The 13014-nt window shown below is 44.7% G+C and overlaps 2 protein-coding genes across 4 annotated transcripts in view; one reads left to right on the top strand and one right to left on the bottom strand.

The window, feature by feature from the left end:
• The window catches only part of LOC118971813 (fibrous sheath-interacting protein 2-like), a 51651-nt gene extending 40367 nt beyond the window's left edge, over nt 1-11284 (bottom strand). The window contains exons 1-3 of the mRNA XM_073218507.1: nt 11035-11284; nt 8505-8763; nt 8035-8160 (exon numbers count right to left, since the gene is read on the bottom strand). Of these exons, the coding sequence (XP_073074608.1) occupies nt 8035-8160; nt 8505-8690 (312 nt within the window). The 5' untranslated portion in view covers nt 8691-8763; nt 11035-11284. The remainder of the gene's footprint in view (nt 1-8034; nt 8161-8504; nt 8764-11034) is intronic.
• A 183-nt stretch (nt 11285-11467) lies between these two features.
• Nucleotides 11468-13014, top strand: part of SF3B1 (splicing factor 3b subunit 1) — a 117588-nt gene continuing 116041 nt past the window's right edge. Inside the window, exon 1 of one of the 3 annotated variants that reach the window (XR_012123632.1) lies at nt 11468-12057. The gene's annotated coding sequence lies outside the window, so the exon portion shown is untranslated. The remainder of the gene's footprint in view (nt 12058-13014) is intronic. The other 2 variants (XR_012123631.1, XM_073218505.1) reach the window with 2 other exon arrangements.

The following is a 13014-nucleotide window of genomic DNA, read 5'->3' as shown; positions in this document are numbered from 1 at the left end:
ATCCCCTCTAAGGGTCTAAATTATGAAGTGGAATTCCCCTAATTACCAATGCTTCCTTGAGAGGGTAAAGAAAGGAATCGCATAAGGTAATGTCTTGAATTTAGTGAGACAGATAAGAAGCCTCTACCTTTCCTGTGAAGGGAAACACCAACAATCAGTCAAGGAGTGGAGTGCTCTTTTAGATTCAGAATTTTAGCTGTTATGGCAGTATGTTTCTCAAGACCAAAACTGGGTTAATGCTGTAAAGAAAGAGCATCTTTAAAATAAATCCATTCATTACAGCCAGGGAAACCCTTCTATTGTCAGTTAAAATAATTGGTTTCCCTGTAAAAAAAGTTTGGGGGAATTAATTTAACATAGAACATCTTTTTAAAAAATAGTTTACAAGAGAGGAGCCAAGATGGTGGCGGGAGTAGATCAGCGGAAATATCCTCCCAAAACCATATATATTTTTGAAAATACAACAAATACAACTATTCCTAAAAGAAAGACCAGAAGATACAGTACAACGGCTAGGCTACATCTACATTTGTGAGACCCCAGCGCCTCACAAAGGGGTTAAGATACAAGCCATGGCCCGGCGGGACCCAAGTGCCCCTCACCCCAGCTCCAGGTGGGAGGAGAGGAGTCAGAGTGGGGAGAGAGAGGGAGCCCAGGACTGCTAAATACCCAGCCCTAGCCAGCCACACTGGGACTGCAGACACACAGGGAGTGGTGTGCTGGATACCAGGGAAACGGAACAGTAAAACCTGTGAGCGGGTCCCCACAGCCGGAGGCCCAGGGACAAAAGAAAAGTGAGTGCTTTTTGAAAGTCTTAAAGGGACAGGGACCCTAGAGCTGGATGGAAGCATCCCGGAACACTCAGCCCAGCAGCTGGGAATCCCAGGGAACTCTGGACACCCTAACCCCCTGGGTGGCAGCACAGCTATGAGGCCCCTCACGGCCATAAACAGCCTCCTGTCTGATCCTCCTCTGGCACGGCCCCGCCAAAGTGGAGCAGCAGCGTGAGGGTCGCCACACCCACAGCACCCATGGAGCTTACTCCACAGCAGCCGGGAAAGAATCAGAGACCCTGCCAGCATGCAGCTGCCAAGCACAAGCCGGTAGGGGTCACCATTCTCCCAGTAGAGGAAGGCCACAAACTAGCAAGAAGAGACATTCTTCCAGCCAAAACACGTGCCAGCTCCCCATAACTACCTCTATCGCCATGAAAAGGCAGAAGAATTTGATCCAGCGCAAAATCACACAGACAATGGCTGAGAAGGAGCTTGGAGAGATAGACCTAACCAATCTTCCTGAAAAAGAATTCAAAATAAAGATCATAACCATGCTGATGGAGCTGCAGAGAAAAATGCAAGAGCTAACAGACAAAGTAGGGAGGGAGACTACAGAAATAAAATAATCCCGGGAAGGACTTACAAGCAGAATGGATGAGATGCAAGAGGCCATTAGTGGAATAGAAACCAGACAACAGGAACGCACAGAAGCTGATACAGAGAGAGATAAAAGGATCTCCAGGAATGAAACAGTATTAAGAGAACTGTGTGACAAATCCAAAAGGAAAAATATCCACACTATAGAGGTATAAGAAGAGGAAGAGAGAGAAAAAGGGACAGAAAGTGTATTTGAAGAAATAATTGCTGAAAGCCTCCCCAAACTGGGGGAGGAAATAGTCACTCAGACCAGGTAAGTACACTGAACTCCCAACAAAAGGGACCCAAGGAGGTCAACACCAAGACACATAATAACTAAAATGGCAAAGATGAAGGACAAGGACTGAGTTTTAAAGGCAGCTAGAGAGAAGAAAACGGTCACCTACAAAGGAAAACCCATTAGGCTAACATCAGACTTCTCAACAGAAACCTTACAGGCCAGAAGAAAATGGCATGATATATTTAATGCAATGAAACAGAACGGCCTTGAACCAAGAATACTGTATCCAGCCCGATTATCATTTAAATATGGAGGGTTTAAACAATTTCCAGACAAGCAAAAGTTGAGGGAATTTGCCTCCCACAAACCACCTATACAGGGTATTTTAAAGGGACTGCTCTTGATGGGAGCACTCCTAAGGCTAAATAGATGTCACAAGAGAAAATAAAATCACAGCAAAGAAAGCAGACCAACCAAAAACTAAACAAAGGCAAAAAATAAAATCAAGTACCCACAAAAGCAGTCAAAGGAAAGACAAAAAAGCACACAATAAAACACCCAACATATAAAGAACAGAGGAGTAGGAATAAAGAGAGAAATAATCACAAGACACTGTTTATAATAGGTCAATAAGCGACTTAAGACAGACAGTAAGATATTACAGAATTTAACCTTGAACCTTTGGTGACCACGAATCTAAAGCCTGCAATGGCAATAAGTACATATCTTTCAATAATCACCCTAAATGTAAATGGACTGAATGCACCAATCAAAAGACACAGAATAATAGAATGGATAAAAAAAGAAATACCCATATGTATGCTGCTTACGAGAGACTCACCTCAAACCCAAAGACATGCACAGACAAAAAGTAAAGGGATGGAAAAAGATATTTCATGCAAACAACATGGAGAAAAAAGCAGGTGTTGCGGTGCTAGTCTCAGACAAAATAGACTTCAAAACAAAGAAAGTGACAAGAGGTAAATAAGAACATTACATAATGTTAAAGGGCTCAGTCAAAAAGAGGATATAACCATTATAAATATACATGCACCCAACACAGGAGCACCAACATATGTGAAACAAATAAAAACAGACTTAAAGGAGGAAAGAGAATGCAATGCATTCATTTTGGGAGACTTCAACATACCACTCACTCCAAAGGATAGATCCACAAGACAGAAAATAAGTAAGGACACAGAGGCGCTGAACAGTGCACTAGAACAGATGGACCTAATAGACCTCTATAGAACTCTACACCCAAAAGCAACAGGATACACATTCTTCTCAAGTGCACATGGAACATTCTCCATAATAGACCACATACTAGGCCACAAAAAGAGCCTCAGTAAATTCAAAAAGAATGAAATTCTACCAACCAACTTTTCAGACCACAAAGCTATAAAACCAGAAATAAATTGTACAAAGAAAGCAAAAAGGCTCATAAACACATGGAGGCTTAACAACATGCTCCTAAATAATCAATGGATCAATGATCAAATTAAAATAGAGATCAAGCAATATATGGAAACAAAATGACAACAACACAAAGCCCCAACTTCTGTGGGACACAGCAAAAGCAGTCTTAAGAGGAAAGTATATAGCAATCCAGGCATATTTAAAGAAGGAAGAATAACCCCAAATGAATAGTCTAACATCAAATTATCAAAATTGGATAAAGAAAAACAAATGAGGCCTAAAGTGAGCAGAAGGAGGGAAATAATAAAGATCAGAGAAGAAATAAATAAAATTGAGAAGAATAAAACAATAGAAAAAAATCAATGAAGCCAAGTGCTGGTTCTTTGAGAAAATAAACAAAATAGATAAACCTCTAGCCAGACTTACTAAGAGAAAAAGCGAATCAATACACATCAACAGAATCAGAAATGAGAAAAGAAAAATCACGATGGATCCCACAGAAATACAAAGACTTACTAAACAATACTATGAAAACCTATACGGCAACAAGCTAGGAAACCTAAAAGAAATGGACATCTTCCTAGAAACATACAACCTTCCAAGACTGACCAAGGAAGAAACAGAAAATCTAAACAGACAAATTACCAGCAATGAAATTGAAGCAGTAATCAAAATCTACCCAAGAACAAAACCCCCAGGCCAGATGGATTTACCTCGGAATTTTACCAGACATACAGAGAAGACATAATACCCATTCTCCTTAAAGTTTCCCAAAAAATAGAAGAGGATGGAATACTCCCAAACTCATTCCATGAAGCCAACATCACCCTAATGCCAAAAGCAGGCAAAGACACCACCAAAAAGGAAAATTACAGACCAATATCCCTGACGAACGTAGATGCAAAAATACTCAACAAAATACTAGCAAACTGAATTCAAAAATACATCAAAGGGATCATACACCATGACCAAGTGGGATTCATCCCAGGGATGCAAGGATGGCACAACATTCGAAAATCCATCATCATCCACCATATCAACAAAAAGAAAGACAAAAACCACATGGTCATCTCCATAGATGCAGAAAAAGCATTTGACAAAATTCAACGTCCATTCATGATAAAAACTCTCAACAAAATGAGTATAGAGGGCAAGTACCTCAACATAATAAAGGCCATATATGATAAACCCACAGCCAACATCATAATGAACAGCGAGAAGCTGAAAGCTTTTCCTCTGAGATCAGGTACAAGACCGGGATGCCCACTCTCCCCATTGTTATTCAACATAGTACTGGAGGCCCTAGCCATGGAACTCAGACAAAACAAAGAAATGCAAGGAATCCAGATTGGTAAAGAAGAAGTTAAACTGTCACGATCTGCAGATGACATATTGTACATAAAAAACTCTAAACACTACACTCCAAAACTAGTAGAACTAATATCAGAATTCAGCAACTTTGCAGGGTACAAAATTAACACAGAAATCTGTGGCTTTCCTACATACTGACAATGAATTAAAAGAAAAAGTAAGCAGAAAAACAATTACATTCACAATTGCATCAAAAAGAATAAAATACCTAGGAGAAAACCTAACCAGGGAAATGAAAGACCTATACCCTGAAAACTATAAGACACTCTTAAGAGAAATTAAAGAGGACACTAACAAATGGAAGCTGATCCCATGCTCTTGGCTAGGAAGAATTAATATAGTCAAAATGGCCATCCTGCCCAAAGCAATGTACAGATTTGATGCAATCCCTATCAAATTACCAACAGCATTTTTCAACGAACTGGAACAAATAGTTAAAAAATTCATACGGAAACACCAAAGGCCCGGAGTAGCCAAAGCAATTCTGAGAAGACTATAGTGGGGGGGATCTTGCTCCCCAACTTCAAGCTCTACTGCAAAGCCACATTAATCAAGACAATTTGGTACTGGCACAAGAACAGAGCCACTGACCAGTGGAAAAGAATAGAGACTCCAGACATTAACCCAAACATATATGGTCAATTAATATACGATAAAGGAGCCATGGACATACAATGGGGAAATGACAGTCTCTTCAACAGATGGTGCTGGCAAAACTGGACAGCTACATGTAAAGAATGAAACTGGATCACTCTCTAACCCCATACACAAAAGTAAATTCAAAGTGGATCAAAGACTTGAATGTAAATCATGAAACCAAAACAGGCAAAAATCTCCTGGACATAAACATGAGCAACTTCTTCATGAACATATCTCCCCAGGCAAAGGGAAACAAAAGCAAAAAAAAAACAAGTGGGACTATATCAAGCTGAAAAGCTTCTGTGCAGCAAAGGACAACATCAACAGAACAAAAAGGTGCCCTACATTATGGGAGAATATATTCATTAAATCACAGGTCCGATAAAGGGTTGACATCCAAAATATATAAAGAGCTCACGCACCTCAACAAACAAAAAGCAAATAATCCAATTAAAAAATGGGCAGAGGATTCAGAAGATTGGAGACTGACGAGAATTAGGCTTGAGATGGATTAATGATTGTACATTGAGCATTGACCCCCCTATACTGAATTTTATTGTTGTTAACAACCATTTGATCAATAAATATGAGAGATGCCCTCTCAAAAAAAAAAAAAAAAAAAATGGGCAGAGGAGCTGAACAGACAGTTCTCCAAAGAAGAAATTCAGATGGCCAACAGACACATGAAAAGATGCTCCACATCACTAGTTATCAGACAAATGCAAATGAAAACCACAATGAGATATCATATCACACTAGTAAGGATCACCACCATCCAAAAGACAAACAACAATGAATGTTGGCGTGGTTGCAGAGAAAGGGGAACCCTCATACACTGCTGGTGGGAATGTAAATTAGTTCAACCATGTGGAAAGCAGTATGGAGTTTCCTCAAAAAACTCAAAATAGAAATACCATTTGACCCACGAATTTCACTTATAGGAATTTACCCGAAGAATGCAGCAGCCCAGTTTCAAAAAGACAGATGCACCCCTATGTTTATCGTAGCATTATTTACAATAGCCAAGAAATGGAAGCAACCTAAGTGTCCATCAGTAGATGAATGGATAAAGAAGATGTGGTATATATACACAATGGAATACTAAGCTGGCCTAAGAAGAAAACAAATCCTACCATTTGCAACAACATGGATGGAGCTAGAGGGTATTATGCTCTGTGAAATAAGCCAGGTGGAGAAAGACAAGTACCAAATGATTTCACTCATATGTGGAGTATAAGGACAAAGAAAAACTGAAGGAACAAAACAGCAGCAGAATCACAGAACCCAAGAATGGACTAACAGTTACCAAAAGGAAAGGGACTGGGGAGGATGGGTAGGAAGGGATGGATAAGGGTGGGGAAAAAGAAAGGGGGCATTACAATTAGCATGTACAATGTTGGGGGAGCATGGGGAGGGCTGTACAACACAGAGAAGACAAGTAGTAATTCTACAGCATCTTACTATGCTGATGGACAGTGACTGTAATGGGGATTTCAGGGGGGACTTGGTGAAGGGGGGAGCCTAGTAAACATAATGTTCTTCATGTAATTGTACATTAATGATAACTAACAAACAAAAAAATGAACAAGTGGGACTATATCAAGCTGAAAAGCTTCTGTACAGCAAAGGACACCATTAATGGAACAAAAATGTACCCTACAGTATGGGAGAATATATTCATTAAATGACAGATCCGATAAAGGGTTGACATCCAAAATACATAAATAGTGCACACACCTCAGCAAACAAAAAGCAAATAATCCAATTAAAAATGGGCAGAGAAGCTGAGCAGACAGTTCTCCAAAGAAGAAATTCAGATGGCCAACAGACACATGAAAAGACGCTGCACATCGCTAGTCATCAGAGAAATGCAAATTAAAACCACAATAAGATATCCACCATCCAAGGATCGCCACCATCCAAAAGACAAACAGAAACGTTGGAGAGGGTGTGGAGAAAGGGGAACCCTCATACACTGCTGGTGGGAATGTAAATTAGTTCAACCATTGTGGAAAGCAGTATGGAGGTTCCTCAAAATGCTCAAAATAGAGTTACCATTTGACCCAGGAATTCCACTTACAGGAATTTACCCTAAGAATGCAGCAGACCAGTTTCAAAAAGACAGATGCACCCCTATGTTTATCACAGCACTATTTACAATAGCCAAGAAATGGAAGCAACCTAAGTGTCCATCAGTAGATGAATGGATAAAGAAGGTGTGGTACATATACACAATGGAATATTATTCAGCCTTAAGAAGAAAACAAATCCTACCATTTGCAACAACATGGATGGAGCTAGAGGGTATTATGCTCAGTGAAATAAGCCAGGCAGAGAAAGACAAGTATCAAATGATTTCACTCATATGTGGAGTATAAGAACAAAGAGAAACTGAAGGAACAAAACAGCAGCAGAGTCACAGAACCCAAGAATGGACTAACAATTACCAAAGGGAAAGGGACTAGGGAGGATGGGTGGGAAGGGAGGGATAAGGGGCGGGGAAAAGAAAGGGGGTATTATGAGTAGCATGTGTAATTAGCAAGTAAGGGGCGGCATGGGGAGGGCTGTGCAACACGGGGAAGGCAAGTAGTGATTCCACGCTGATGGACAGTGACTGTGATGGGGTGTGTGTGGGGTGCTTGGTGAAGGGTGGAGCCTAGTAAACATAATGTTCTTCATATAATTGTAGATTAATGATAACAACAACACCAAAGATTGAGTAAAATTATGCAAACCAAGGGCAATGGAAATTATAACTTAATTATGCGCTGTGAGCAGAATCTTGAAAGATTGAAGTTGTTACGTATATACATCCTAAACAATACCTTAGGTTTTTATGTGAGTTTTTTGTTCTCCAGTGACTGTTAGTGCAAATTCCCTTAATGTATTTTGCATGATGTAGCGCCTGAATTTTAACAGCAAGTAGAAAAATTTTTAAGAGTTAAAAATTACCTTTTCACTTAACTTTGTTGTACGGTACAAAGAATCGCTTCCTGGGATCCTGGGCAACTTGACCCCAAAAGGGAGATCCAGTAGTTGAGCTGCTCCGATCCCTGGAAAGTGGGTTTTGTCTGCACCCTATCAGAGACAATTGGAGAGTTTTGTCTTTCCTTTCAGTTATTACTCATTTAGTTTAGACCCAGCTACTTCTACTCCAACCAAAAAAACCCCGAGTCCCACACTCAGGGTCTAAGGACCTCTCCCTGACAGACAGCCCAAAGCCCTCCCGCTTCCCGCCCTCCAGCTCCTCTCCCGCTGCGCCGCAGCCGCTCGGGGGCCAGCGGAGCCCGAACCTCTGGCCGCGCCGGGATGCCGAGGCGGGCCGGTTATGGCCCGGGAGGCCCGCCTGTGGCTAGCCCTGCCCCCTTCCCCAAAGGCTGGAGCCCCGCGAGGGCCACGACGACGGGCGTGCTGCCACTCACGTGTCCGCACTGCCGGCTGTCCGTGACCAGGTCGCTGGCGACCGTCTTGGTGGCGGTGGCGGCGGCGCTGGCTGTCTTGGAGCAGGTGCTGAGGTACCGCTCCATAGCAGCCCGGGCCGGCTCTGCCCCTCTGCCACCTTCCCCTCTCGCATGCCCTGTGCCTCTTCTCCGGCGTCCTCCCTCCATCCTGACCGGACTGGGAATGGCCAGTACTCTGCGACCCCAAGGCTCTTCCCTTGCCGCCTTCTAGGCTCCGAACCTGGGACAATGGAGGGCGGGGGCACAGAAGGGTGATGTCACAAGCCCGCCCCCTCCCGGCCTGGCCCCGCCCTCGCCAGTGAGGCCTGAGGGCATCAGAGCTGGGAAGGAAGTCCTGTTGGCCTGCTCTGGAGGTTCACAGTTTGAAGTATCATTTCTCTGTGAAACCAGCTCCCCTCAGTGAAACCAAACCAAAAGTAAAACAGAGAAAGGTTTGCTGGGGGAGAGGGATAAGCTGGCTAATTTCACCTGTCTTCCAAAGAGCTATATGGTTCTGTGCATAGAAACTTAAAATTAGAGGCCTGACTTTCTACAGGTCCTCTCAGCAGTGACCACACCCATTCCCAGCCTCCCACAGCCTTTTCTCACTGCAGGTCCCACGTATAGTCCACTGGCTTCCTTCAGGGCTCGTTGCCTTCCTCCTGCCTCCCTCTAGTTTTCCTTCTAGCCCTCTGCTTCTCTCTCTCCCACTCCTTCCTCTCCTCCCTCGCTTTCTCCTATATCCTTCTTTGACTGCCTCTCAACCATCCAGCCAAAATTTATTAAGTGCCTGACACCATTGAGCCAGGCACTGGGGATACTCCTTCAAGGAACCAGACTGTAAGAGGGTGAGGGTTCAGGTAAGGCACATAAGTATAGCAAAGCAGGGTGAGGGTTCAGCCCCAGCAAACAACTATAGCTCAGGGGGGAAGAACACCTTTTGCCTGCCTTTATATACTCTGGTTAAGGGAGGAACAGCATCCTATATTGGCTGTTGATTTAGCACATTTATTGCAGCTTCTATAAAAGCCTTGGACTCATATCATTTATTATCTCCCATTATGTAGTCCATTCCTCATATCATAAGGTCAACTGTTCTGATGATTAATTTTATGTGTCAACTTGACTGGATCATGGATGCCCAGATGTCTGGTTAGACATTATTTGTAGGTGTGTCAGCAGAGTGTTTCTGAGATTATCATTTGAATCTAATGCTGACTGGAATATACTCAGTTCCTTGTGTATGTCATGTAAACTCAAGTTTCAGACCTTTGATAAGCTTTTCTTTCTTCCTAGAAAGCACATCTTCACATCCTTCAACTTTCTCTTCTAGGAAGTCTCTCATGAATCACTGCTTTCTACATCTCTTATGCCCCATTTAGACTTATTGTCCTTAGAACTTGGACAATAATCAACATCTAAGAAGAGATCAAATGTATTCTGAGTTGAGTTAGACTGGCTGGACATTTTCCATAAAGTTTGGAATTTAGTGAAATATTGTTATCCCCAATTATTATAGTTTGAAAGATAGATTTTATTTTGCATATTTAAAGGGTAGTATATCTACATGACAAGAATGCTAAGATGCGAACATCATCATTGCTTCAAAAGAAACTAAGCATTTATTGAACTAAAACCTAAAGTCATTTCTGACATTTAAATTTGCACTGCGATATATCTAGGCGATTATGAGTCACTTTTTATTAATAAGGATTCCATAAATATTATTAAGACCAAAATAATGTTCATTTCTATTATCAATCATCATAATATTTATTATTTTGTGCTTTTTCCTTCATTTTTCCACTTTTCTGTAAACCAAAATATAATAGTGATGATGGAAAAGAAAAAAAAAACTAATGAAGACCATAATCATAGTTTTATTTACATAATGGCTTAAAGGGTAATAAAATATCCTCCAGAGATTTTCTTTGTGAGACCAAAAATGTGTTTTTATCTAAACGTGAGGATTAGAAATAAATACTGTGCTGCTGGTTTATTGATGTATAACTAGCATTAGATTTAAAATCAAGACCTGATTCAACTTTCAACCCTCTACTTTCTAACTATACAGGTAGATAGAAAAACTCCTAATTTCCACATTCTCAACTATAAAATGAGCACATTGATATAATCTCAATAGATTGTTGCATTTTATGAATACTGAAGTGCTCTAAAACGCTATTTTTGTTTGTTCTTATCGTAGAAAGCGCTTTGCCTTAAATTAAAATCTTTAGCATTATACCCAAGGTAGCTTGATTTAAAAGAAAAATGTAGACCATGTAACAATTTATATGTTGGCTTACTCAAAAAACCCACCCCAACCACTTTCTGGATTGCCTTCCTAAACTCTCAAAATACAGAACCTAAAAGCCTCCCCTGCGGTCTTTTTCAGCTAGGTATGGCCACATAATTTGCTTCTATACACTGAAAGAGGTTCAAGCATAACCGGAAACAGCATCTTCTCTCTCATCTGTAACACAGATGTGATGGCAGGAATTGCAATAGTTACTGTGCAAGGGGAGAGAGGTCGGTGCCGTCAGCGAATGCCGCCTGGAGGAAGGCGCAACACAGCACAGCGCGAGTCCAACATCCGGTCTCCGCCGGTTTCGCTGTGCGGACTGGCCGGCGGACCGGATGCGCAGGTCGCTCCTGCGGACAGGGCCGGTGGACCCTGGCAGGGAGAGAACCGCTGGAGCGCTCTTCTCCGGGGGCGCTCGGGACGCTACTGACTGCTGAATACGGCTGCGGCGTCGCCTGCAGCTATTGCTGAGCCGCCGGAGTACCGGGTTCTGCGAGCGCGCCCAATGGCTGGCCCCCCTCGACTGACGGCCCTGGCGACCAATGAGCGCACGGAGCAGGCAACCACTGGGAAAGCTCGCAGAGCACGTTTGTCCGGCAGCTGCGCAGTAACTGCAGGTGCTACCGCCTTCCTATTCAACAGTCAGTAGAGTTGCGAGGTCCCCTGGGAGAGGGAGTTCCAGCGGCTCCGTGCTTTGGTCCTCCGGCCCTGTCCTCAGGAGCGGCCCGGCGTAGACCAGATGTTGGAACCGCGCCGTGCTCGGGTGCGCCTTCCTCCCGGCGCGTTTGCTCTGGCAGCACCGACCTCGCTCCCCAACCTCGAATCTCCTTTCCGCGCCCGCTTGGCCCCCGGCGCAGCTCTCGCCCCTTCTCGGCTCTCCCGCGGCGGGCGGCGGGTGGTGATCAACGCTGACTTGGAGCCGCCGCCCGGCCGTCTTGAGTCAGTCCAGCTCTGCCACCTCCAGCCTGGCGCCGTGGGGCGGCGCGATCCGGAACCCCGTTGCCGCCGCGGGTCTGCCTTTCGGCCTCGGCGGCCGCTGAGAGGCAAACGCGCAAGAGCAGCTCGTCCCGCCACAGTGCGTGGGGGCAACCTGTCCCACGCCGACCGCATCGCCAAGGCCATCGAGAGCACGGGCGCGCAGCAGCTTACGCTGCCGCAGATATACGGTGGTTGGTCAAGAGCGGGCCTTACTTAAGGGATGAAGGCGACAGCGACAGCTCTGCGGGCCGGATGGTACGTGTCCTCGGGGCACGGTCGGGCCCGGACGGGGCGCGGGGATCCCTGCCTCCGCCTGAGGTGGCGGTGGAGCCGGATGAGGGGGCGGCCGTGCAAGTTGCTCGGCAGGCAGTGCGTCGCCCATGGGGCCGGGAAGCGGCCGACGCGGGTGTTGGGCTCGCTGGGCCCGGCCGGGGGTCGCGGGTCGGGAGTCGGCGCGCTCTGCCGGAGGGGCTGCCCGGGAAGGGAAGGAGGTGGAGCAAGTGCGCCGAGAGCCGCCGTCCGAGCGGCCAGCGAAGTTCGCCGGGGCAGCGGGAAGAGGGGCTCGTCGGAGCCGCTGCTCCTCCGTCCAGGACCGGTGGTGAGGGCGGCTACTCGCCGCCAACCTGCTACCGCCGCCCGTGACGGGGCCGCAGGCGGAGGAGACAGGCCGGGCTGCGCTGGTGTGGAGGCCGGTGGGCGTCATGCAGTGTGTGGATTTTTTCGGCGGGGGCCTCAAGGGCGAGGGCCGGGCGAGCTGAAGTTCAAGTGTGACCCGCGGCGGGGCGGCGGGGGAGAGGCCTCCCGGAGGAAGCGCCTTTAGAATTAAAGGTTTTTCATGAGGTACTTCTCGTATTTTTTATTTGGGAATGAAGTTTCTTTACTTTGGTGTGCGAATTGACAGTGCGTTTTCTTGTATTTAAAAATTCCTGTTTTTCTGTCATTGAGGTTTGTAGTCTGCAACTGAGTAATTTGTAACTAGCCACAGAGATTCTGAGATAGGGACCGTGGGTGTAGTCAGGGTAGGGTGAGGGCCTCTGGAAAAAGACCCCTACCAAACCTCCATATTAAACAGTTGAGCACAGTCAGAGTCACATTAATTCTCTAAAGTAAAATATCAAACTAGTAGTAGTATAAGCGTTCTTCAGTGAAGATTGAAGAAAGCCAGGAGTAACTTGGCCTGGAATGTGTGAACGTCCCCCAGATAAGAAAATA

This window comes from Manis javanica, chromosome 12 (assembly GCF_040802235.1).
Source record: "Manis javanica isolate MJ-LG chromosome 12, MJ_LKY, whole genome shotgun sequence".
Lineage (NCBI taxonomy): Eukaryota > Metazoa > Chordata > Mammalia > Pholidota > Manidae > Manis > Manis javanica.
Note: the sequence above shows the minus strand (reverse complement) of the source record. Positions and strands in the feature narration are given on the sequence as shown.